At 38.7% G+C, this 23,256-nt stretch overlaps 1 protein-coding gene across 10 annotated transcripts in view; it reads left to right on the top strand.

Annotated features, from left to right (window-relative positions):
* Positions 1-23,256, top strand: part of MAGI1 (membrane associated guanylate kinase, WW and PDZ domain containing 1) — a 647,256-nt gene that overhangs the window by 519,806 nt on the left and 104,194 nt on the right. For all 10 annotated transcript variants that reach the window (XM_010851514.1, XM_010851515.1, XM_010851520.1 and 7 more), the window contains exons 4-5: positions 6,677-6,883; positions 14,815-15,016. In XM_010851514.1, the coding sequence (XP_010849816.1) occupies positions 6,677-6,883; positions 14,815-15,016 (409 nt within the window). The remainder of the gene's footprint in view (positions 1-6,676; positions 6,884-14,814; positions 15,017-23,256) is intronic.

Consider the following 23,256-nt stretch of genomic DNA (forward strand, 5'->3'; position numbering starts at 1 on the left):
GGTCAAACATGCATGACCTTGAGACCAAGACAAAATCAGATATGCTGGATCTATGTCCTTAAGTACTGTATACATATTTGTGCTTTACAAAGAGCAAGAGTAAGGTTTTTGGACCCCACACATCTTACCCTGGGCTTCCCAGGTGGCTCAGTGGTAATGAATCTTCCTGTCAATGCAGGAGACGCAGGAGACTTGAGTTCGATCCCTGGGTTGGAAAGATCCTCTTCAAGAAGAAATGGTAACCCACTCCAGTATTCTTGCCTGAAAACGTCCACGGACAAAGGAGCCTGATGAGCTATAGTCCATGGTGTCACAAAGAGTTGGACACAACTGAGCACACACTCAACTTTTGCCCCTTGGGTATAGTATTGCCCCTTTGATAATAATATGCTCTAGATTTCCAGCCATTCGTGGTCATTGTCATCCTGTCCTGCTGTTTATTTTCAAAGCTTGTTCTGTTTGGAAAAAGACAAGCAAGCCATCTCTCCCTTCATCTCCCCCACCCCTGCCACCTCCCAGTTCTAAAGAAACATAGGACTACAGGACAAAGGACCTAAATGTGAATTCTTTTCTCTGATTTCTTCACCTTTGCTGCACAGAAGGTGGTCCATGGACCAGTATTATCAGCATCACCTGAGTCCTTGTTAGAAATTCAAAATTTCAAGCCCCACCTTGACCTTTTAAAAGAGAATCTTCATTTGATGTAACTATTATTTGTACAGACTTTTAAAAAGTGATGTATACCATGCAGAGCATTTGTGAAAATCATGTTCTAGTTCCATTTCTGCCTTTCCAGCATAGTGCCTAGCATAACAAGAGGTTCTCTGTAAGGAAATGAATGAATGAATATTAAATTTATACAAAGTGAAAGGCTTTAAAGATTTGATTCATTCTGGCTTAAAACTCAGGGTTGCAGTCCTCCTTCAATATTTTATCAAGCTCTAAAAATTTATTTGCAGTCCCCATTAATTTTTAACTGTGTGTCAGAAAATATTTTCTTTGGCTTGGTCATGGCCAAAGAATGTGCCGGTTAATTATGGCCATTGGTGGCTTCCTCTTGCGTCTTCCCTGCCCTCCTCTCCCTCCCCAGCCGTCATCCCTGCTGAGTTGTATTGTGGAGCCAGTTCTGAAAATAGCAGCTGGGACATGCACAATTGTCACTTGGGAGAGAGCCCAGTCACCTCAGGAAGTGTGTGTTGGCTAACATGGGGACTGTGGGATGGTCAGGCTCGTGTCTCTTAGAAACTGTGCAGCCTGCCAAGTGATAACCTAAATTAATCTTTTATTCATGTATAATTCTTCAAGTGATTTTTACTTAGTACCATTAAGTGATCCAGATAGTCTTCACAGAAAGTCTCTTGTGCATATTCTATGTAAGGTTCGTGTTTCTGGATAGGCTTGGCTTGATGCTGACCAGAGTGGAAATGATTGATGAGGTGGAGAGTTTCCTGGAAGGGCAAGGTTTTGAATTTAAATGCCTGGAGGTCAAAATGAGTGGAGTGAGTAAATACATGGCGGGTGAAGGTAGTGTTGGTGGGAACGGTGGTAAACGGAGGAGTGCACGAGTCATCTTGCCCTTGGTTGTGTGGAAAGATAACGTGGCCAATCCCAGATTCAGCAAAAATCACTTCATTCACAGACCCATCGGAATTCCTCAAGTTTAAAGTTTTCTTCCATCTCTCTTATGTCCATGCCCCTTTATCTGCTCAGACCTTAGGGCACTCTTCTAGGTTGAGGTCAAGGTGTTTGTCTGGCAAAGGCTGAGACACACCAAAGATAGGAGCCAAAACCTCTGTGCAGAAATCCTTAATTATGTGTGTTCAGTTCGGTTGCTCAGTTGTGTCCGATTCTTTGCAACCCCATGGACTGCAGCACGCCAGGTTTCCCTGTCTATCACCATATCCCAGAGCTTGCTCCAACTCATGTCCATCGAATCAGTGATGCCATCCAACCATATCATCCTCTGTTGTCCCTTTCTCCTCCTGCCTTTAATGTTTCCCAGCATCAGGGTCTTTTTCCAATGAGTCAGTTCTTCGCATCAGGTAGCCAAAGTGTTGGAGTTTTTCAGCTTCAGCATCAGTCCTTCCAATGAATACTCAGATTTCCTTTAGGATTGACTGGTTTGATCTCCTTGCAGTCCAAGGGACTTTCAGAAGTCTCCTCCAACACCACAGTGTAGTGTGGTCCTGGTGAATTTGGTCACACACTTGTCACCAACATTGCCCATAAGAGACAAATATCAGGAAAACAGACCTTACAGTTTATCCAGCAGCATGTCTCAGTATATCCAGACTTGAATCAGAGATATCAGTTTTTAAATGTGGGTCACTAAATTCTTTATTTTGAAAAATGTGTCTGCAGTGGAAAGTGGAACCCTCTGCCCTTAGGAAACACCACTTGATAGAAGCTTTTCTGTAAACGTTGTAGGTAATACGCTAGAGAAGTTTGAATAATTACACTCTCTCGTATTTATAACACCTTATAGTTTACAGGGTATGTTCAAGAAAGTTACATCATTTGATTGTCGTGGTAATCCCTTGATGTTATTTGAGCTCATGCTGCCATTATCATATCACAGAGAAAGTATGAGATGATAGTAAGTAATTTGCTCAAGGTTATTTGGTCATTGGGAGGTTTACCTGCTTGTTCCTTTATGTCAGTAAAGTTGTGGTACTCTGTTACCATGTGGCAAGCACTTCAGACACATTGTCTCATTCATCCTACTAAGGTGTAAAGAGCTTCCTTTTAAAGATTCGAAACATACACTGTTAACATTAAGTATTATAGCATGTATCAAGCCTTGTAATGAAGTCTTTTGCAAGTGCTAAAAGCATTAAATGGACTGTCTCATTGTATCCTCATAATAGGATGAGTCGGCTCTTCACATCAGGTAGCCAAAGTATTGGAGCTTCAGCTTCAGCATCAGTCCTTCCAGTGAATATTCACTGTTGATTTCCTTTAGGATTGACTATTTTGCTCTCCATGCAGACCAAGGAACTCATGAGTTTTCTCCAGTACCACAATTCGAAAGCATTATTTCTTTAGCACTCAGCCTTCTTTATGGTCCAACTGTCACATTCATATATGACTACTGGAAAACGGAGCTTTGACTACATGGACCTTTGTCAGTAAAGTAATATCTGCTTTTTAATATGTTATCTAGGTTTGTCATAGCTTTCCTTCCAAGGAGCAGGCATCTTTTAATTTTATGGCTACAGTCACCATCCATAATGACTTTGGAGACCAATAAAATAAAATCTGTCACTACTTCCACTTTTACCCCTTCTATTTGTCATAAAGTGATGGGACCAGATGCCGTGATCTTAGTTTTTTTAATGTTGAGTTTTAAGCCAGCTTTTTCAACCTCATCAAGAGGATCTTTAGTTCCTTTTCACTTCCTACCATTATAGTGGTATCATCTGCATATCTGAGGTTGTTGATATTCCTCCCTGCAATCCTGATTCTAACTTGTGATCTATCCAGCCTGGTATTTTTGCACGATGTACTCTCCATATAAGTAAATAAACAGGGTGACAGTATGCAGCCTTGTCATATTCCTTTCCCGATTTTGGACAAGTCATTCTATGTAAGGTTCTCACTGTGGCTTTCTGACTCACATACTGGTTTCTCAGGAGACAGGTCAGGTGGTCTGGTACTCTCATCTCTTTAAGAATTTTTCACAGTTTGTTGTGATCCACATGATCAAAGGCTTTAACATAGTCAGTGAAACAGAAGTAGATGTTTTTCTGGAACTCTCTTGCTTTTTCTGTGATCCAGTGATTGTTGAGCATACATTAATCTGTACTTTGCTGCTGCTAAGTCACTTCAGTCGTGTCGGACTCTTTGCGACCCCATAGATGGCAGCCCACCAGGCTCCCCCGTCCCTGGGATTCTCTAGGCAAGAACACTGGAGTGGGTTGCCATTTCCTTCTCCAGTGCATGAAAGTGAAAAGTGAAAGTGAAGTCGCTCAGTCGTGTCCGACTCTTAGCGACCCCATGGACTTCAGCCCACCAGGCTCCACCATCCATGGGATTTTCCAGGCAAGAGTACTGGAGTGGGGTGCCATCGCCTTCTCCGTGTCTATACTTTAGATTAACCCAAATGAAATTGCTGATATTTGACAGTTTGCCTTCTACATCAACAGTTGCATATGGTTCAGTCTAATAATATGTACTTTATCTGTCTCTAATGAATCTTATACTGATTTCCAGAAGCAGGAAACAACTATGAATAAGTGGGTTGTTTGGGGGGAATTTGTAATTGTGTTGAGAAACGTGCTAATCATTTACTAACTTAAGAAAGACCCTGATCTCCCTTGAAAACTGAGGAAAATCCATATAAATTTGTCAAATTTAGGTAGAACATTTCTTTTCCAGACATTTATTTCTGTCATAAACAAGGATGTCTAAGTTTTAATTGATTTTTAAATGACAATAGCTTCATGAATGTTATAAAATTATAATTATAAAACTATGAATCAAGAGTTTTTTAAATCACATCCTTTAGTGGAAGATTCTTATTTGTAGACATTGGCCTTACTTTAATCTCTAACTCACAAATGTACACTATGTTTTGGTATGATAAAGATCATAAAGAATTCGGTAGAGCTTTGTCTTTATTTCTTGTTCACCATGAAAATTACTTTTTAAATAGTCAACTGTTTTATTTATGTAAACCCCACTTAGAATCTTCAGTTAGTGAAAATAGTCAATGCTGCGGCCTTCAACTTAAGAAAGATCCTTAAGACCCTCGTCAACTGCGAGTTTCAACTTCATCAAATGGGCAGCCTTTGGTGTAACCTGTTGAGAAACACACGCTGAGTCTTGGCTTATGCGTGTGTGCATTTTCCCTGCACTTGTGTTAGTCCCTAGAAACACACACGGATGCCGTTTCTTCACGCTGGTTCCACTCTGTCTCTGTACCTTTGAGTCAGAAAGCTGAATGAAGGTTTTGAAGAGGTCGAGATAGCACCTTGTGTGAGAGAAGTGATTGAATTGAGTGTAAGCCACCAGAATGTGCTCATCGGCTTCTGTGTGGTTTCCTTTAAGTTCAAACATGGTGCCCTTTAGGCTGCTGCTCTTTTTAATATGTGTGTTCAAGATTTCCCTGCTGACACATGCTGTTTACACCACTCTCAAAGAAAGTGGATGCATATGTTCATAAATTCGATGATTCAAAAAATAGTTTAAAGAAATAATGTTCATAAAGAAAATTTAATATAAAGATAAAGCTTAATGTATATAAATTCTGTAATATCTGTGTGTCTCATACAGAGAATCATACTCCTGTCTTCTCTGCTTCTGTGCTTGTATCATTAAAATGTGTATTTTATATGATTTAATTATGTGGTGAGGTTCGACAATGGGATGTGATTCTTGGGAAGAAACAGCGTGTATAGGATTTGTTATTATTTACAAATTCTACTTTACCAAGCACAAAACTAGAGACATTACATAGGATTTTTTGTAGGGCTTAATAAGATCTATCTGGCCTTACTCTAAAAGATGTGAGATGGTAAGTGGACGGTTGGCAATCTGATGTTGATGCTTTTGGTCATATGGTCACTGAATATTATTGATTTTAAGCTGTCGTTTTCAAACATTGCCCATTCGTGAATTACCTTCAAGATTTTGTCTATATCTTGTTATAGTGTCCATTATTTTCTTGACACTTTCTTTAAAATAACTTAATTGTTAACTTGTGTTCAAAAGGAACATCATTGCTACCATTGTTATTATGTACTCAATTAATTTCTTATTAAATATATCTGCTTTTTTAAACTTGAAGTTTAATCTTCACATTTTAAAAAGTCAATTTTATAAAGTATTGCTTTATCACTTAACTTTTTAAAGTAAATATTTTACTAGTTAGATTTCTGTACTGCACACTAAAAATATACACATTTTAAATAAAAAAAAAAATTAAGACATAAAAGCCTATCCTGGTTCTGCCCAGAGTCACTTTGCACATGAGAGTCAGAGCTGAGCCAAACTCTAGAGGGAAGTGGCTAAAAATGAAAATGGGCACTGACTAAACAAGTGACCCGTGAAGGGTGCCACTCTGCCACTGCTGACCCAGAGTTTCCTGTGAAAGCTAGGCAAGGGTTTGTTCCAGCCACACATGGCTGTGCCAGTCAGACCTGCCATTCAGTTAAAGAGGTGCCACGTGGTGCTCACGCTCTTTTTTTAAAAAAAGTACTGCTTGGGTTCCCTCTTGAGGAGTTTCCTTATTAAGGGAGGGTGACCTCCACTGTGTCAGCTTGTAAGGGTGCTGGCGGTAATGAATTTGTTATTTTGTGTGCCACTCACTCCAAATTGGATTCTGCATTATGCTAGTGCATATATGTGAAACGGTGACCAATTGAAATTCAAATGTAATGAGGATGAAGCTTTTCCATTCTGCACAGCCGCTTTTGTTTTCATCCCTAGTAGGTTCTTTCCCCACCACAATGCAGCTTTCCTCCTGGCTTCTGAAATCTCCATGTCTAACTGGGTAGGACCAACATGTTTTCTTACCCATTCCAGAAATGAAATACAGTTTGTTCTGGTTTTCTAATCTAAAAAAAAAAAAAAAAAATTTTTTTTTTTTGAATGGGCTAAGAGATTTGGATTTGCAGACTTGAGAAAAACAAAGTATTCTTTCTAAAACATGCAAATGTGTCTCTCCATCACCTAGGAAACTATTATGGGACACCCAAACCTCCTAGCCAGCCAGTCAGTGGGAAAGTGATCACGACGGATGCCTTGCAAAACCTTCATTCTGGCTCCAAGCAGTCGACCCCAAAGCGAACCAAGTCCTACAATGATATGCAAAATGCTGGCATAGTCCACGCGGAGAATGAGGAAGAGGATGATGTTCCTGAAATGAACAGTAGCTTTACAGGTAAAGACCAGATGATGCTCCCCCTCAGTGGACTTGGGAAAGGAGGGCGGGGGGAGGATTTGCAAGGAGTTGTGAGGAGGTTTCTGTTCTCAGCAAGAATTTGGAAGGATCACCAAAATTCAAACTCTGACCACACAGTGCTTATGGAAGAGATGGTCTTTTTATCTTTTTCCTGTGCCCAGAAATTTTTTTTTTCTTTTTTAAATTTTATTAATTTTTTTAATTGAAGGATCATTGCTTTACAGAATTTTGTTGTTTTCTGTCAAACATCAACATGAATCAGCCATAGGTGTGCATATGTCCCCTTCCTCTTGAACCTCCCTCCCATCTCCCTTTTTTTTTAAATTTTTATTTTTAATTGAAGGGTAATTGCTTTACAATACGGTTTTGGTTACTGCCATACATTAATGTGAATTGGCCATAGGTATACATATGTCCCCTCCCTTTTGAACCTCCCTCCCACTAGGTTGTCAGAATACTGGCTTGAGCTCCCTGGGTCATACAGCAAATTCCCACAGGCTGTCTGTTTCACATGTGTTCGCGGGTATGTCTCCATGCTACGCTCTCCGTTCGTCCCACCCTCCCTTCCCCCACTGTGTCCGCAAGTCTGCTCTGTATGTCTGAGTCTTCCACTGTTGCCCTGCGATGGTTCATCAGTACCGTCTTTCTAGATTCCACATATATGCGTTAATATACGACATTTGTGTTTCTCTTTCTGACTTACTTCGCTCTGTATAATAGCTGATCTTTTCCCTGGTTTTTTTTTCATGCTTCTTGTCAAGAATCTTTTAACTTCACCCAGCTATCTTAAAGGGACAGGAGGGAAGTGTTTGTAGAAGGAAATAAAAAATAATCGGCATCCTTTCTCTCTCTTCAAAATGATACCTATAAGAATCACTATTTTGTTCATTTATTACTTGGCCTTGACACTGCTCCATAATTATGGCTGATTGTTTATAAAGAAAAGTAGGAGAATTTGTTTAATATCACTTTGATGCTATATGGAATGCATCCTTTTATCTCATACCTTTGTAAATAGAGATACAGTGGAAGTAAATCATGTTTTCGGTTAATTAATGCAAAGTTTACTACATTCCATAAGAAATAAAAAATGGAAAAATAATAAATATTCTAAGATTATATTTTGTATATGTATTTTATATTGCATAGCGTATATTACTCATTGCAGTATAATTTTTAATATACAGTCAGAGCTATCTATGCTCAAGCTTAGTAGGCTGTATTTTATGAAAGGCTCTTCAAGGACAAACCCTCTGCATAAAGCTATGCAGATTAGGAAGTGCACATTCCTGGGAGGCACTGTTCACTGAGGCCATGATATATGCTCTGTAGGTTAGCACAGTGACCCAGAATGGGTCAATAATATTTTTGGCTTTGTGGGGGTTTAATACACAGAGTAACTCAAAATGTAACAAATGCATAAGACATGAGTTACTCCAGTCTATAAGGTTGTGACTTTGAAGACCATCTTGTTTCTTCTGTTTTTCCTGTACTTGTTTTCTTTGATATTTTAGAATATTTTCCTCCTTGTGCTGTCAAGTCTAACAGTCTTTCAGAAAAACAGCTTCTATTAGTTGAGTGCTTTCTACTGCCTGTATGGACCTCTCTGAAGCTTTCTCATTCATTGAACACAGAAGCCTAAAATTTTTCAAGTTAACAATTAAAAAAAAAATGTTTTTGGTGGCTTATCATCATAACAGTAGCCCAGCCATTCTGCAAGAAGCACTAGAGAAAGGAGGAGACCCGGTTTGCTACCCTAGCTTTGTTCTTGGTAGCTGTCTTGTTATGAACTTAGTATCTAACTTCTCTAATTACTGATTAGGGTTCAATCACATCAGGTTCCCCCTTCCAGCTTTAAGGATTCAAGTTCATGAAAATTTCCATTTTCTTCATTAGGCCGGTCACTGACCTATTGTTAACAGTATCTAGGAGAAATTTACCTGTTTTTACTTAGGCATTTATTGAAATCAGCTAATTTCACCTACTTCAAAATATTTTATCCATATATAGTAGCTGTCACCAAAATGAAAGCACATTATGGATAAAAAAAAAAGGGTCTTGATTTTTCAGCAAGTAAGACTAGCAAATCATGATATAACCCCAAAATATAGATGTGTACCTTTGTATGTCCTCCATTGACTAAGTAGATTTGTTGGTACAAAGCATGAACAGAGCAGGGATAGCTGATTGTAGGTCTGGGTGTTTCCTAATTTCTAACTGCTAAAAATCTCTGTTGTAGAAGCCAAGCCTCAGAAAATCTGACCTTGTAACACCCCTATTTGAAATCCTGGTGTCAAAAAAAAACAAAAATCTGGCCCCAGGTCATCATTGCTAAAAGCAGTCTAAACATTCATCTATGCACAAAGAAAGAAAGCTGATTGTCACCTGATCAGATGTACAGGGAGAGAATTGATCTTGAGATAGACAAGCAATCGGGCATCTTCAGTATGCAAGGGATATGTTGAATATAGCTTCTTATTTACCAGACTGCAAGTATGACAGCTGAGAAGCTGTCATACTCTCACTCGTGTGAATTCTTCGAAATAATTGACACTGCCCAGTCTGTGAGATGTGTACCATGCCAGCTGTGTCAAAGCATATTACATTCTGAACCACTGATAAGTAGCAATCCACCAGCCGCTTCGAGGTCTTGGCTCCTGGTTGGGCCAGTTGTGATGAAGGGTACCGGATTCAAATGTAGAAACACAATACCGCTATTTAAAATGATATTTAACTAGGATGTTTTTAAATAATGGGCTGTTGGTACGATTTCAGCTGACATCTGCTTGGGTCTTTTGAAAGGAACACAGGATATCTAAATAACACGCCTAAATAATATTGGCGCTGTCTGCTGCCAGAAGAACAGGCTACTGAAGGCCTGGAGCATCCTGGGGAGGTTGTGCCTTCCTTTCTGAAAGCGAAGATGGAGGCAGGAGCTGAGTAATGAGCAGTCATCCTAGGTTCATTACCATAGAACTTACTGTCGAACACAAGGCAGAAGGAGAATCGTCCTCAAATAATGCCCAAATTATAGATTTAAAGGAGGCCCTAGAGAGAGAATACTGTATGTGCTTCACGAAGATAGATGTAAGCTTAAATTGTTGGGCAAAACACACAGTTATTTACATAATAAATTAAAACTTTTTTTTAAAAGATTTTGTTCACTAATGAAAAACTTGGAAAATATATAACAAACCACTACAACTAAAAAGTAGTTGATGCATCCATCAACCGTATCTAAGAGACACCAAAAGTGTTATTTAATTGTCTTCCAAAGCTTGTTTCCTCAACGGCTTCCCTATTGTTCAACATTAGGCTGCCGATGCTTCTTTTCATTAGTGATTAATGATAAAATACTGCTTTGGAATGTCAAGAGATAACGATATTACCAAAAGAGCTAATGTTTCCCAGTGCTCTGTGGCAGGCATTTTGGTAAGCTCTCATGCATATTACTGGGGAGTCCTAACCACTTGTCCAGTATTACTCAGCCAGTGAGGGCCAAAGCTGTCATTTCAACCCAAAAACCTTGACTCCAGAATCTATATGGCTTTGTGTTTTAAGTTAAGTTTGTTAGCCCTTTGCAGCATCAAAGGTTTTGACTGGTTATGTACACAGTGAGTGTACACATAAATCTAAATGCATGTGTAATTTAAAATAAGCTCCAGAATGTGTGTTTGACATGAGCTTATGTTCTCAAAGTCATCTTCAAAATCTCCCGAGTGTGTGTGTGTGTGTGTGTGTGTGATGTAAATACTGGGAAGTGTCTGCAAATGAAAATGTTTTCTGTGTTTGTTTATGGTTTATGAGTCTTTTTCACATGTATATTATAAACCTTTTGGAAATTTTGAGAAATAAGCAGTCTAACTATTATCTTCCCCATTTTGTAGACAGAAACCCTGAGAAATAGTGTTATCAATCCCACTGGGCAGTTGGAGCATGTAGCTTCTTATCTACTTGCCAGTCTCAGTATTCCAGTAATCCATTCTACCTGTCCTCTTTGGATACATTGGCAATCTTTAGTAATAATTTAGTAATCTAATCGTTAGAGCATGACAGCAGTGCTCTTAAATGTTTGTAAATTAAATGAAAGAGTTTTTGAAGTCAGAGCATGTGTCAGGGTCAAAGCTGTGATAAAGAGTATGAATTTTTAAAATCTGCCCCACTCTCTCATTTTTGAACTTCTCATTTTCTTTCAGAGAATGAGAATGTTTAAGGTTCTATTGAAAAAAGAAACAGAAAACTAAACATATCAAGCTGTATGTGTTTAATATCTATCTTTTTTTTTCCCCCAAAAAATTAACTAGATGGAAGGAATCCTTGGGTAACACATGTCAAATTGTCATGATGTACATTTTAAATATCTTACAGTTTTGTCAGTTATACCTCAAAGCTGAGAGATTAATATCTGTAACTTTTCGTATGTCAGTTATATGTAAATAAAGTGGTTTTAAAACAGGAAGACACTGAGACCCTATAAAATAAATAATTGGATAATTTAAAATAAGGATTCATTGCTAGAGGAATTTCTTTTTTCTCTAGGAAGTTACAATTTACATATATGTATTCCCAGTGAGCTAATATTCCCTTCATGTAGTCGAGATTTTGGAATGCTGGCAGGACTTTCTTCCTCTCCCTCCTCTCTCTTCTTCTCAGCATAAATTGTATACATTAGGTATTAAATCACATTATTTCTCTTTTCATCTGTAGTGAGCTACCTATGGCTACCATCCTTTTCCTGTTACATCTAGTTTCTATTAAAATGGGTTAATTAAGATTTTTCAGTCAAATTATTCAGTGTCTACTATTGTCCCAGCATTTCTCTGACTCTTAAATGTCATATTAAGAGATGACCACTGACTTTGGCCCTGGGTATTTCTGGTAGCCAGTCCTGGTCCTGAGCTCTCTGGAGCACTCTGAGCGCCAGGTGCTTTGGCAGCTGCTTTGCGTGTATTGAAAATGTTCCATTCTTATAGTGCATGTGTTATGCCCATTTTACAGATGAGAAAACAGATGCCCAGAAAGGTAAAGTCTCTTTCAAAGACACACAGCTAGAAACAGGCACACTGTGATTTGATCTGTGGTTTGATGTCTAATCCATCCTTTTCTGCCTATTTGTTATGAATCTGCAGCCTATGGGCCAGCTCTGGCCAGGAAGAAAAGATTAATAATAACGACTTTAATGAGAAAGATGAGGTTTATTGTATATTAAAAACTGTTCTGAGTGCTTTACATAAACTAATCCTCCCTACAATCTTATAAGGTAGGTACTGTTACTATTCTGACTGTAAAGATAAGGAAACTCAAGCACATAAAGGTTGAGTAAACCCAGTAAACATAAAGCCAAGATTCAGACTCAAGTAGACTGGCCTCACAGTCAGTGCTTATAGTCACTACCTTTCTTTTTTTTTTTTGCTTGAGCCAGACACACTGCTTTATTTTGTTAAGGAATTATGATTGGTAGATTGGTAATTTTTGCATCGAAATATAAATTTCCACCTTCTCGTAAAGAGTCAGAGATCTGGAAACCCTGAGTCCACTTTTTTCAGGATGTTAATTGCCTGGCACAGAGTTCTCTACTTCCTTCTGATAGGATGTAGTGTTCTGGATATCCATTATTTGTACCATGTGGCTGCACCGTACTCTGGCACATTGCCAGCTGACTAAACCTATCTGAGAAACTAAAGATTCCAGTGAATTTTTTTTTTTTTTTTAGTACTTTCTGTATCTCAGTCTTCAAAATGTAATGCTTGTACTTGAATCTCAATCACCTGGGTGCTCTCAAAGTATGTATTTTGAACCTAATTCCAAATCTGTTCTCTGAAGTAGGGAGCCATGCCTGAAGGAGGGAATGGCATCCCACTGCAGTATTCTTGCCTGAAGAATCCCATAAACAGATGAGCCTAGTGGGCTACAGTCCATGTGGTCACAAAGAGTCAGACATGACTGAGGAGACTTAGCACACATGCATGCTTTTAATTCTTGCCAACTTTTGAATTTTTGTTATTCATTACCAATTTCAAGGGCTTTTCTGGTGGCTCAGCTGTGAAGTGTCTGCCTACAGTGCAGGAGACAGAGGAGACACAGGTTCAGTACCTGGTTAGGGAAGATCCCCTGGAGTAGGGCATGGCAACCCACTCCAGTATCCTTGCATGGAGAATCTCATGCACAGAAGAGCCTGGTGGGCTACTCCTAGGGTTGCAAAGAGTCTATCACGACTGAAGCAACTGAACACATACACTCACACCAGTTTCAAACTGTTTCCCCCATGGTGGCCTAATTTCCTCTTTTTTTCTTCTAACTTAACATTTTACTAATCGCCACTCATGGGTGCAAATTGTAAAAGCAGTTCAGATTGGTTTAAGCAGGAGAGGGAGTTGAGGGGATCAAGCAATTGGAGAAGCCAGGAGTACATGTAATCAGAGAGGCTTCATCAGGGGTTTTGGGTGACTTTCTCATATTACATCTTTTCTCCATGAGGGTTTAGTTCTCAGATAAGCCTTGCCAAGGTTCATCAAGATGGCCATCAGCACCATCAGCATTCTCATCTCACAACATGAGACTCTACCAGCTTATTAATTTTAGCATCAAGAGGCTACCTCTTGCCTAATAGTTCAGCAAGCACTTGTATGCTGAACCATCAGTAGTTTGCTAGGGATCATGTGCCTGATCCAACCGTAAAGGCAAGAGTGAAATGGGTGTGACTTGAGCCTCCTGCGTGAGCTTGGAGTGGGCATAGGTCAGTGTCCACCCGGACCACACAAACCTCCGATGAAGGAGAAGATTTCCAAATGGAGATCCGAGTGGTTGGTACCAGAGGAAGAGGTTATAGATGCAGGGCATTGAAAGACCCCAGGCTTCCTTCTCCAAGGCAGTGGATATTTGGTGGAGGTAGTTGTTTAATAGGCTTGACGCATCCTCCATCCAGCTTTTGGATTGCCTTTATTCTCATGTGTGTCATTGGGAGCTACTCATCAGAGAAAGATTTGAAAGCAACCTTTTATTATTCCTCAGTTGGCTTTGAGTAAATCAGAAATGTCTGTAGGAGAACTATTGTGGGAGACAGAAAATGACTACATCCCCCGATTAATGTTTTAAAGTCCCATAGAGATTGACATTTAATATCATCAGCCTCTATAAAAATTCAACCAGAATGTCAACAATGCCGTTTGTGGAAACTCTGATGACATCCCCTCTGGATATTTCTAGTTAACAAGAAGGCAAAGAGATTCAGAAACTTAGAGCCTTCAAGACCCAAGTCAAATCAGTCCACCCACAGGATACTTTTTGGGGGTAACTGTCTTGGTTTTCACAGGAACATTCTACTCACTTTTCCAAAAGAGGCTAGACTGACTCATTGGTGGAGCTGTCTCTATATTCTAAACCTTTGTAGACTTGTTAGTTTGATTTGTCATTCTTTGATATTCACCACCATCTACCAAAAATATTTTAGATAAATTTTTACAAATGGATGATAATGTCACTATCTCTGTGTTTTCAGCATGGACTTTTTCCTTGCCCCAGAAGTCCTTTTGAGTCATGAAGCCAAATGATACCTAAGTAATGAGAGTTCAGCTCAGTCTGTGACTTGATGGCCTTCTTAAAGTTAGAGGGACTTGAGGGTTTGAGTCATGAATATGTTTCTTCTTTGACATTTCCGGGATTGTGAGTAATGCATTATTTGAGCGTATTTTCTCCTTTTCTTCTTTTTCAGTAAAATAAATTTGGTTCATCATGTCAGTGTTTTCTATTAAAAGAACTTTCATCTAAGTAAGACAGAATATAGTTGATGTCCTGCAGTTAGGAAAGGATTTTAAGAACATAAGTGTGCACAATAATGATCACCCTGGTTTGGAGTATGATTGATGAATTTTTTTTTTTCCTCTCTCTTTCTCTCTCTGGTGAATAAATAGCCGATTCTGGTGACCAAGAAGAGCACAGTCTCCAAGAAGCAGCACACCCACCTGTGAATAGTAGCATCATCGCTGCTCCCATCACGGACCCTTCTCAGAAGTTCCCTCAATACCTACCTCTTTCTGCAGAGGATAATTTAGGTCCTCTACCTGAAAACTGGGAGATGGCCTATACCGAAAATGGAGAAGTCTATTTTATAGAGTAAAGTACCATTATTTCTACTTGAATCTCTCCCTTTTTCCTCCCTATTTCCTTTCTCTTTCTCTAGCAGCTACAGATGTAAATTAACTCTAAAAGGATTGATCACATGCTGTTGGTCTTCTCTCCTACAATTTAACAAGCCTTGTACAAAAAAAGCAATTAGCATAACATCCTAACCATTGCATCTGAAGAGCTGGAGGAAGCATAAGAATAATTATTTCCCTAAAGAGTCAAACAACTAAATTATGGTGCATATATAAATTATGATATTATATATTAATATGAAGAATATATCTAGCTCCTTAGAAGAGGTAAATCCTTTGCTTTTTTTTTTTTTCTTAATTGGGTTACAGTTTCCTTTGAGTGTTAAAGAGTTCTTCACATATTTTTGGTTCAATTTCTTAATTACATTTGTGATTTGCAAACATTTTGTCCAAATTTGATTTTTCATTCTTAACTGCATCTTTTAAAGAGCCAGAAGTTCTTAATTTTTATGAACTCTAATCACTTTCTTTTTTCCTTTGTGAATTGTGCTTTTATTGTGGAACCTAAGAAATCGTTACCTGACTTGAAGTCAAAATTCAGTCATTTTCTGCTATATTTGTTTTAGAAGTTTTACAGCTTACATTTTACATTTTGGTATATGATATATTTTTAGTTAATTTTTTTACATGGTGCAAGGCAAATGGGTTAAAGTTTGAGAATATAAAGATGTAAAAAGTCTTTTAAAGTTAAAAACTTAAATATTATATAGTTAAACATTAGCAACCAATACTGGAAAGGAACAAAAAAATTTATAAAATTGAAACCTTTCTAGAAAATCTGAGCTAATATAATTTCTTAACCATGACAGTCAATTTTTAAAATTTTTTGTCCCTCCTTTTGAGATTTCCTGTTAACATTCACCATAGTATTATGAACCTGTAAAAAATAAAAATAAAAAGACCAATTAAACTTTGAAACAATTCAAAACGTAGGTAAATCTGTTCTACTCAGATGGATTAATGTTACAGGTCTGCTGTTCATGGAACAATAACAACAGAGGACATTTCTGAACAACATGAAGTATCTTATTTTGTAAAATACATGGGTATATACACTTATGTACTGTGCTGTGTGTATATTTGTTTTCTGTGAAAATGTAGATATAATTCTATGTGAAGAAAATTCCAGAAATATCTGTTAACACTTGAGTTTAAGTAAGGAATTTAAGGAATTTATTTTCTTAACTACATTATACATTTCTGTGGGGTTTGAATACATATTCCCACTTAGAAAGATATTCCAGCATACATTCTGTAATCAGAAAAATCAGCAAGGATAAGAAAGTACAATTTTCTTAAAGATTTGGGAATAAGGGAGAAGGCTTGGGTCTCAAAACATCCTTTCTCAGAACTAACGTAGGAAATCAGAGATGAGTGAGCTATTGCTCCTGGGTTATTTTCCAGCCTGAAGGAGATGCCAGTCCACATTTGTGTCTTCATGTTAATAACAAATGCTTGTTGAAGACATGGGTGGACAGTGAAGTCTTTGCCTTGGATTTAGGAAAGTACAGTGGTTAAGAACTCCCCAAAGTTCATTATCTGTGTGACCTTGAGTTTGCCTCTCCGCATCTCAGTTTTCCCTATCTGTAGAAGGACATGAGTGTTATTGATCACGCCTACCCTGTCAGATTTTCGTGAGAGTTAGATGAGATAAGGGATATAAAACTTGGGCTTGTGCCAATTAGTGAGTATTATTGTTACTGTTACCATGTTTATCTTCATCATGTGGTTATTACAGAGAAACGTAAATGTTATGAAAACGGATGTCAGCTATAAGCTTAGAATTTTGTACTTAGCTTTTGTGAGAAGTTGTCCTTTAAATTATGTCTGTTAGTAAGGAAGAATTGTATGGAGCAAAGGAAAATAACAACAGAGGAATTCCTAATACAGTAATATGTGAAACTCAAACTTTTGGAAAAGAATGTGTTAATAGTTTTGCTCAAGACTGACTTGATAAATTTGAAAAAAAAAATTGGTTATTTTGAGGGTTAGTGAGGACTGTGGTTAGTAAAAATAGTTAATGAAGATCCAAGACTTTGAGTTCTTTAGAGGAGAGTATGCTGATTTGCTTACTTTTTATAACCTAGTTTAGCTTTTAATCAGTGCTAGAGTTGGAGTGTGAAGAAAGCTGAGTGCTGAAGAATTGATGCTTTTGAATTGTGGTGTTGGAGAAGATTCTTGAGAGTCCCTTGGACTGCAAGGAGATCCAACCAGTCCATTCTAAAGGAGATCAGCCCTGGGTGTTCTTTGGAAGGAATGATGCTAAAGCTGAAACTCCTGTACTTTGGCCACCTCATGCGAATTGACTCATTGGAAAAGACCCTGACGCTGGGAGGGATTGGGGGCAGGGGGAGAAGGGGACGACAGAGGATGAGATGGCTGGATGGCATCACCAACTCGATGGACATGAGCTTGAGTGAAATCCAGGAGATGGTGATGGACAGGGAGGCCTGGCGTGCTGCGATTCATGGGGTCGCAAAGAACCAGACACGACTGAGCAACTGAACTGAACTGAGGCCAATCTTTTGTCTGTTGTTTAATAGAAAATTTATGCAAAAGTATAGCTTATGATGACAGCTCTGTGATTTGGTCTGCAGCAGCCCAATTCCATACACATTAAATTATTAGATGCACACCATTTGGGCTTCCCTCATGGCTCAGTGTTACAGACTCCACCTGCCAATGAAGGATATGTAGGTTCAACCCCTGGGTTGGGAAAATCCCCTGTAAAAGGAAATAGCGACCCACTCCAGTATTCTTGCCTGGGAAAGTCCATGGACAGAGGAGCCTGGCAGGCTACAATCCATGGGGTCACTAAAGAGTCAGATACAACTGAGCAACTAAACAACAGCAGTGTATCCTGTTTGATGAGTTTTCCAGTGTCCCGCGTCCTGAAAACTTCATCTTAGACTGTCTTACATCGAATAGCAAGTTAAATTTCTATAGACTCAGATCTACCTTGTTTTACTTATACACATGTAAGTCTATGTTAGCTCTACAGTTTTATGGGAAATCTAAGAAATACTGGAACATTAAAAATTAAGCATAAACTTGCAGACCCTGGATATTGTATAGGAAATGAACATAAGAAGACTTGAAAAGGAAATAAAAATAATGCAGATTGGCTAGGGAACTTGGGATCACAGAAATGACAAGTCATAAATTCCCTGAATTTTCTTTTTACCTCATATATCCCAGATTTAGAGCTGTAGAAGCCAGTAATCCAGAAACACCAACAAACGGACACCAAAAAACAAAACCCTCATGAAAGGAAATAAAAGGTATATAGACTGGTTGTCTAACTGGAAAATCACCAGAAATATATAAGAAGTTCTAGAATAAATGAGTTCAGCAAGATAGAAGCTAATCATACAAATATCCATGGTATATCTATATACTAACAATGAACAAGCAGATAACAAAATTCAAAATAAAATATAATTTACATTTACTTTAAAAAATCAATTAGGTATAAATATAATGAAATATGTACAGTATTTGTATTCTGTAAACTACAAAATGCTGATGAAAGAAATAAATGAAAGTTTAAGTAAATTGAGAGACCTACTCTATTCATGGATTGAAAGACTCAGAATTGGTATAGTAAAGATGTCAGTTATCCCCAAATGTGTGTACAGGTTTAATATAAATCCTGTCAAAAATCTCAGTGAGGCATTTTGTTAGTATTGACAAGTTTATTCTAAAATTTATTATCGAAAGGAAAAGGAACTAGACTAGTTAAAACAGTTTTGAAAAGGAGAATAAAGTCATAGTAATCGGTCTACCCAATATCAGGCTTATTATAAATCTACTGTCATAAAGGTTGAATGCTACTGATGAAGAAAAAGACCCATAGATCAAAGGAACACACAAACAGACCCACAAATGTGTCCAACTTTCAGTAGAGAATGCAAAAGCAGTTCAATGCACGGAAGGTAACCTTTTCAATAAAATGGTACTCTAAGCAGCTCTACAGCCAAAGGCAAATAAATTAACCTGAAACTAGACCTCTTGCCTTATTTTAAAAAAAAAAAAAAAAACAAAACTCAAATCATCATAAAGTATAAAATGTAAAGTAATAGAATTTTTAAGGGGAAGAAAAATAGAAATTCTTTGAGACCTAGTAATAGGTAAAGGGTTCTCAGATGTGACATCAAAAGCATAATCCTAAAAGGAATAATTGGTCAACACAGCTTTATCAAAATGAAAAAATTTCACTTTGCAAAGACTGGTCAGTAAATGAAAGGACAATCTATACACAGGGAAAACATATTTATAAAGCTTGTATCTCAAAATGGACTGGTATCTAGAATATGTAAAAGTGAAGTCACTCAGTTGTGTCTGACTCTTTGTAACCCCATGGATTGTAGCCTACTAGGCTTCTCTGTCCATGGGATTTTCCAGGCAAGAGTACTCAAGTGGGTCGGCATTTCCTTCTCCAGGGGATCTTCCTGACCCAGGGATCGAACTCAGGTCTCCCGCATTGTAGGCAGACGCTTTTACCATCTGAACCACTCTCAAAACTCAACAGTAAAAAGAAAAAAAAATCCAATTAGAGAATGAACTAAAAAACACTAAATGATGGTAAACATGCAGAGAAGCTGTATCACTAACACATTGCTGGTGGGTATGTAAAATTCTGTGGTATTCCAAAAAGCAGTTTGGCACTTTTTTAAACTAAACATTTCAATTAGCATAGAACCCAGCCATTGCACATTTCTCCAGAGAAGAGGATACTTCGTTGTGGTGGTTTAATCACCAAGTTGTGTAGGACTCTTTTGCAACCCCATGAACTGTAGCCTGCCAGGCTCCTCTGTCTGTGGGATTTTCCAGGCACGAATACTGGAGTGGGTTGGCATTTCCTTCTCCAGGGGATTTTTCCAACCTAAAAATCATACTTGTGTCTCCTGCATTGACAGGCAGATTCTTTACCTCTGAGCCATCTAGGAAGCCCAAGTGAACACTTACATTCACATAAAAGCTTGTGCATAGATGTTTATAGTAGTCAGTTCAGTCACTCCGTTATGTCCGACTCTTTGCAACCCCGTGAACTGCATGTAACACACCAGGCTTCCCTGTCCATCACCAACTCCTAGTGCTTGCTCAAACTTGTGTCCATCGAGTCGGTGATGCCATCCAACTGTCTTATCCTCTGTCGTCCCTTCTCCTCCTGCCTTTAGTCTTTCCCAGCAACAGGGTCTTTTCCAGTGAGTCAGTTCTTCACATCAGGTGGCCAAAGTATTGGAGCTTCAGTATTAGTCCTTCCAATGAATACTCAGGATTGATTTCCTTTAGAATTGACTGGTTTGATCTCTTTGCAATTCAAGGGACTCTTAAGAGTCTTCTCCAACACCACAGTTCAAAAGCATCAATTCTTTGGTGCTCAGCTTTCTTTATGGTCCAACTCACACATCCATACATGATTACTGGAAAAACAATAGCTTTGACTAGATGAACTTTTGTTGGTAAAGCAATGTCTCTGCTTTTTAATATGCTGTTTAGGTTAGTCATAGCTTTTCTTTCAAAGAGCAAGTGTCTTTTAATTTCATGGCTGCAGTCACTCTCTTCTGTGATTTTGGAGCCCAAGAAAATAAAGTCTCTCACTGTTTCCATTGTTTCTGCATCTATTTGCCATGAAGTGATGGGACCGGATGCCATGATCTTTGTTTTTTGGCTTGTTGAGTTTTAAGCCAGCTTTTTCACTCTCCTATTTCACCTTCATCAAGAGGCTCTTTAGTTCCTCATTGCTTTCTGCCATAAGGGTGGCGTCATTTGCATGTCTGAGGTTATTGATATTTCTCGCAGCAATCTTGATTCCAGCTTGTGCTTCATCCAGCCCGGCATTTCACATAATGTTCTCTGCATATAAGTTAAATAAGCAGGGTGACACTATATATCCTTGACTTACTCCTTTCCCAATTTGAAACCAGTCCATTGTTCCATGTCCAGTTCTAATTGTTGCTTCTTGACCTGCATACAGATTTTACAGGAGGCAGGTTAGGTGGTCTGGTATTCCCATCTCTTTAAGAATTTTCCGCAGTTTGTTGTGATCCACACAGTCAAAGGCTTTAGCATAGTCAGTGAAGCAGAAGTAGATGTTTTTTTCTGGAATTCTCTTGCTTTTTCTATGATCCAGTGGATGTCTTTCCCTTCTCCAGGGGATCTTCCCAACCAGGGGTCGAACCCAGGTCCCCCACATTGCAGGTGGATTCTTTATCAGCTGAGCCACCAGGAAAGCCTGTTTATAGTAGGTTTTCTTCTAAATAACCCAAAGCTAGAAGCCACTCAGGTGTCCTTCAGTGGTTAAACTGTAGTACATTCATGCCATGAAACACTGCTGACAATAAAAACAGTTACTGATGTATGCAACAATCTTGAGGAGAGTTATGCTGAATGAAAAATGCAAATCCCCAAAGATTCTATACCATATGATTTCATTTATATAACATTTTTGATATGACAAAAGTACGGAAATGGAGAACAGATTAGAGGTCGCCATGGAGAAGAAAATGGCAACCCACTCCAGTGTTCTTGCCTGGAGAATCCCAGGAACGGAGGAGCCTGGTTGGCTGCCTTCTGTGGGGTCGCACAGAATCGGACACGACTGAAGTGACTTAGCAGCAGCAGGGATTAACAGTGGGTTTTTTGTAGGTAAGGGTTGGAAGGGAACCGAGTGTGGCTATCAAAGGGCGACATGAGGAATCCTGTGATGATGGAAGCCTTCCATATATTGACTGGCTGTTAGTATCCCAGTTGTGACTTTGTACTATAGTTCTGCAAGATGTTACCTTTGGTGGTATCTTGGTAAGGTGAATGTAGGCTCTCTCTTTGTTCATTCTTTACAACTGCATGTGAATCTACAATTATCTTGAGATACTAGTGTTTTTTTTAAAATATCACACCTAATATTCCCTCCCGTCATTCTCCATTTTTGCTCTCTTATTTGTAAGATTAGCACAGACCATGGTTTCTAGTGTGGGACTCCTTGGATTTGATTCCGTGTGTCAGCAGGGTGTCCTTTGCAGGTTTCTTCACATCTCTGTCCTCAGTTTTCTCATGTGTAAAATAGGGAGTCATCATTTTAATACTAATGATACTCCTCTCACAGGGCTCTTGGTAAGGATTAAGTAAATTGTAATTTATATGTAAATGACAAAGCAGGTTTAGATAGTTTTAATTGGGCTTTTGGTTATTCTAGAGGTCCTGCTTCATGATAAAGATAATGGTTCCCCAGCTCCCTCTCTCTTCCCCTTCAGCTTTCTTTGCTTATTGGACCCCATCTCCCAAGAGCTCTGTCTCTGCCCAGGCTTTCCTGCAGGCATCTCAGCCAGGCCCTGGGTTATACCCTGTTCTCTGAGCCAGTTATTTCTCTTCCTTCATCTCCAGGTCCAAACTGTTCTGAGCACTAGTCTTGTATATTCTCCACATACCCTTCCCAAATATACCCTCCAGTTTCTTCTGCACTCCCCACCTACACTGGTGCTTAAAACCTTCAGAAAGTTCTCCTTGTTCTGAGGATAAAACCCCCAAATTCTTAACATGCCTGCAAAAGTATGCATGATTGGCAAAATTAGGACAGATTAGATTCGGATTGTTCTACATAGACAAGTAAGTATTGTTGGTTGAGATACTTGTAACTGTATTACCTTTCATTTGTTTTATTTTATTTGAACACATTTTAGACAATGTTTGTAGGCTTTTGCATATTCTGTTTCTCACTTAAGCCTTAAGTTTTTCCCATCAATTAATAAGATTTGAATTAGAATTAAAAACTGTGACAGTTTTTTCAACATTACTCCTTGGAAGGAAAGTTATGTCCAACTTAGATAGCATATTGAAAAGCAGAGACATTGCTTTGTCAACAAAGGTCTGTCTAGTCAAGGCTATGGTTTTTCCTGTGGTCATATATGGATGTGAGAGTTAGACTGTGAAGAAGGCTGAGCGCCAAAGAACTGATGCTTTTGAACTGTGGTGTTGGAGAAGACTCTTGAGAACCCCTTGGACTGCAAAGAGATCCAACCAGTCCATTCTGAAGGAGATCAGCCCTGGGATTTCTTTGGCAGGAATGATGCTAAAGCTGAAAGTCCAGTACTTTGGCCACCTCATGCGAAGAGTTGACTCATTGGAAACGACTCTGATGGTGGGAGGGATTGGGGGCAGGAGGAGAAGGGGACGACAGAGGATGAGGTGGCTGGA

The sequence above is a fragment of the Bison bison genome, unplaced genomic scaffold (assembly GCF_000754665.1).
Source record: "Bison bison bison isolate TAMUID 2011002044 unplaced genomic scaffold, Bison_UMD1.0 scf7180017864304, whole genome shotgun sequence".
Classification (NCBI taxonomy): Eukaryota; Metazoa; Chordata; class Mammalia; order Artiodactyla; family Bovidae; genus Bison; species Bison bison.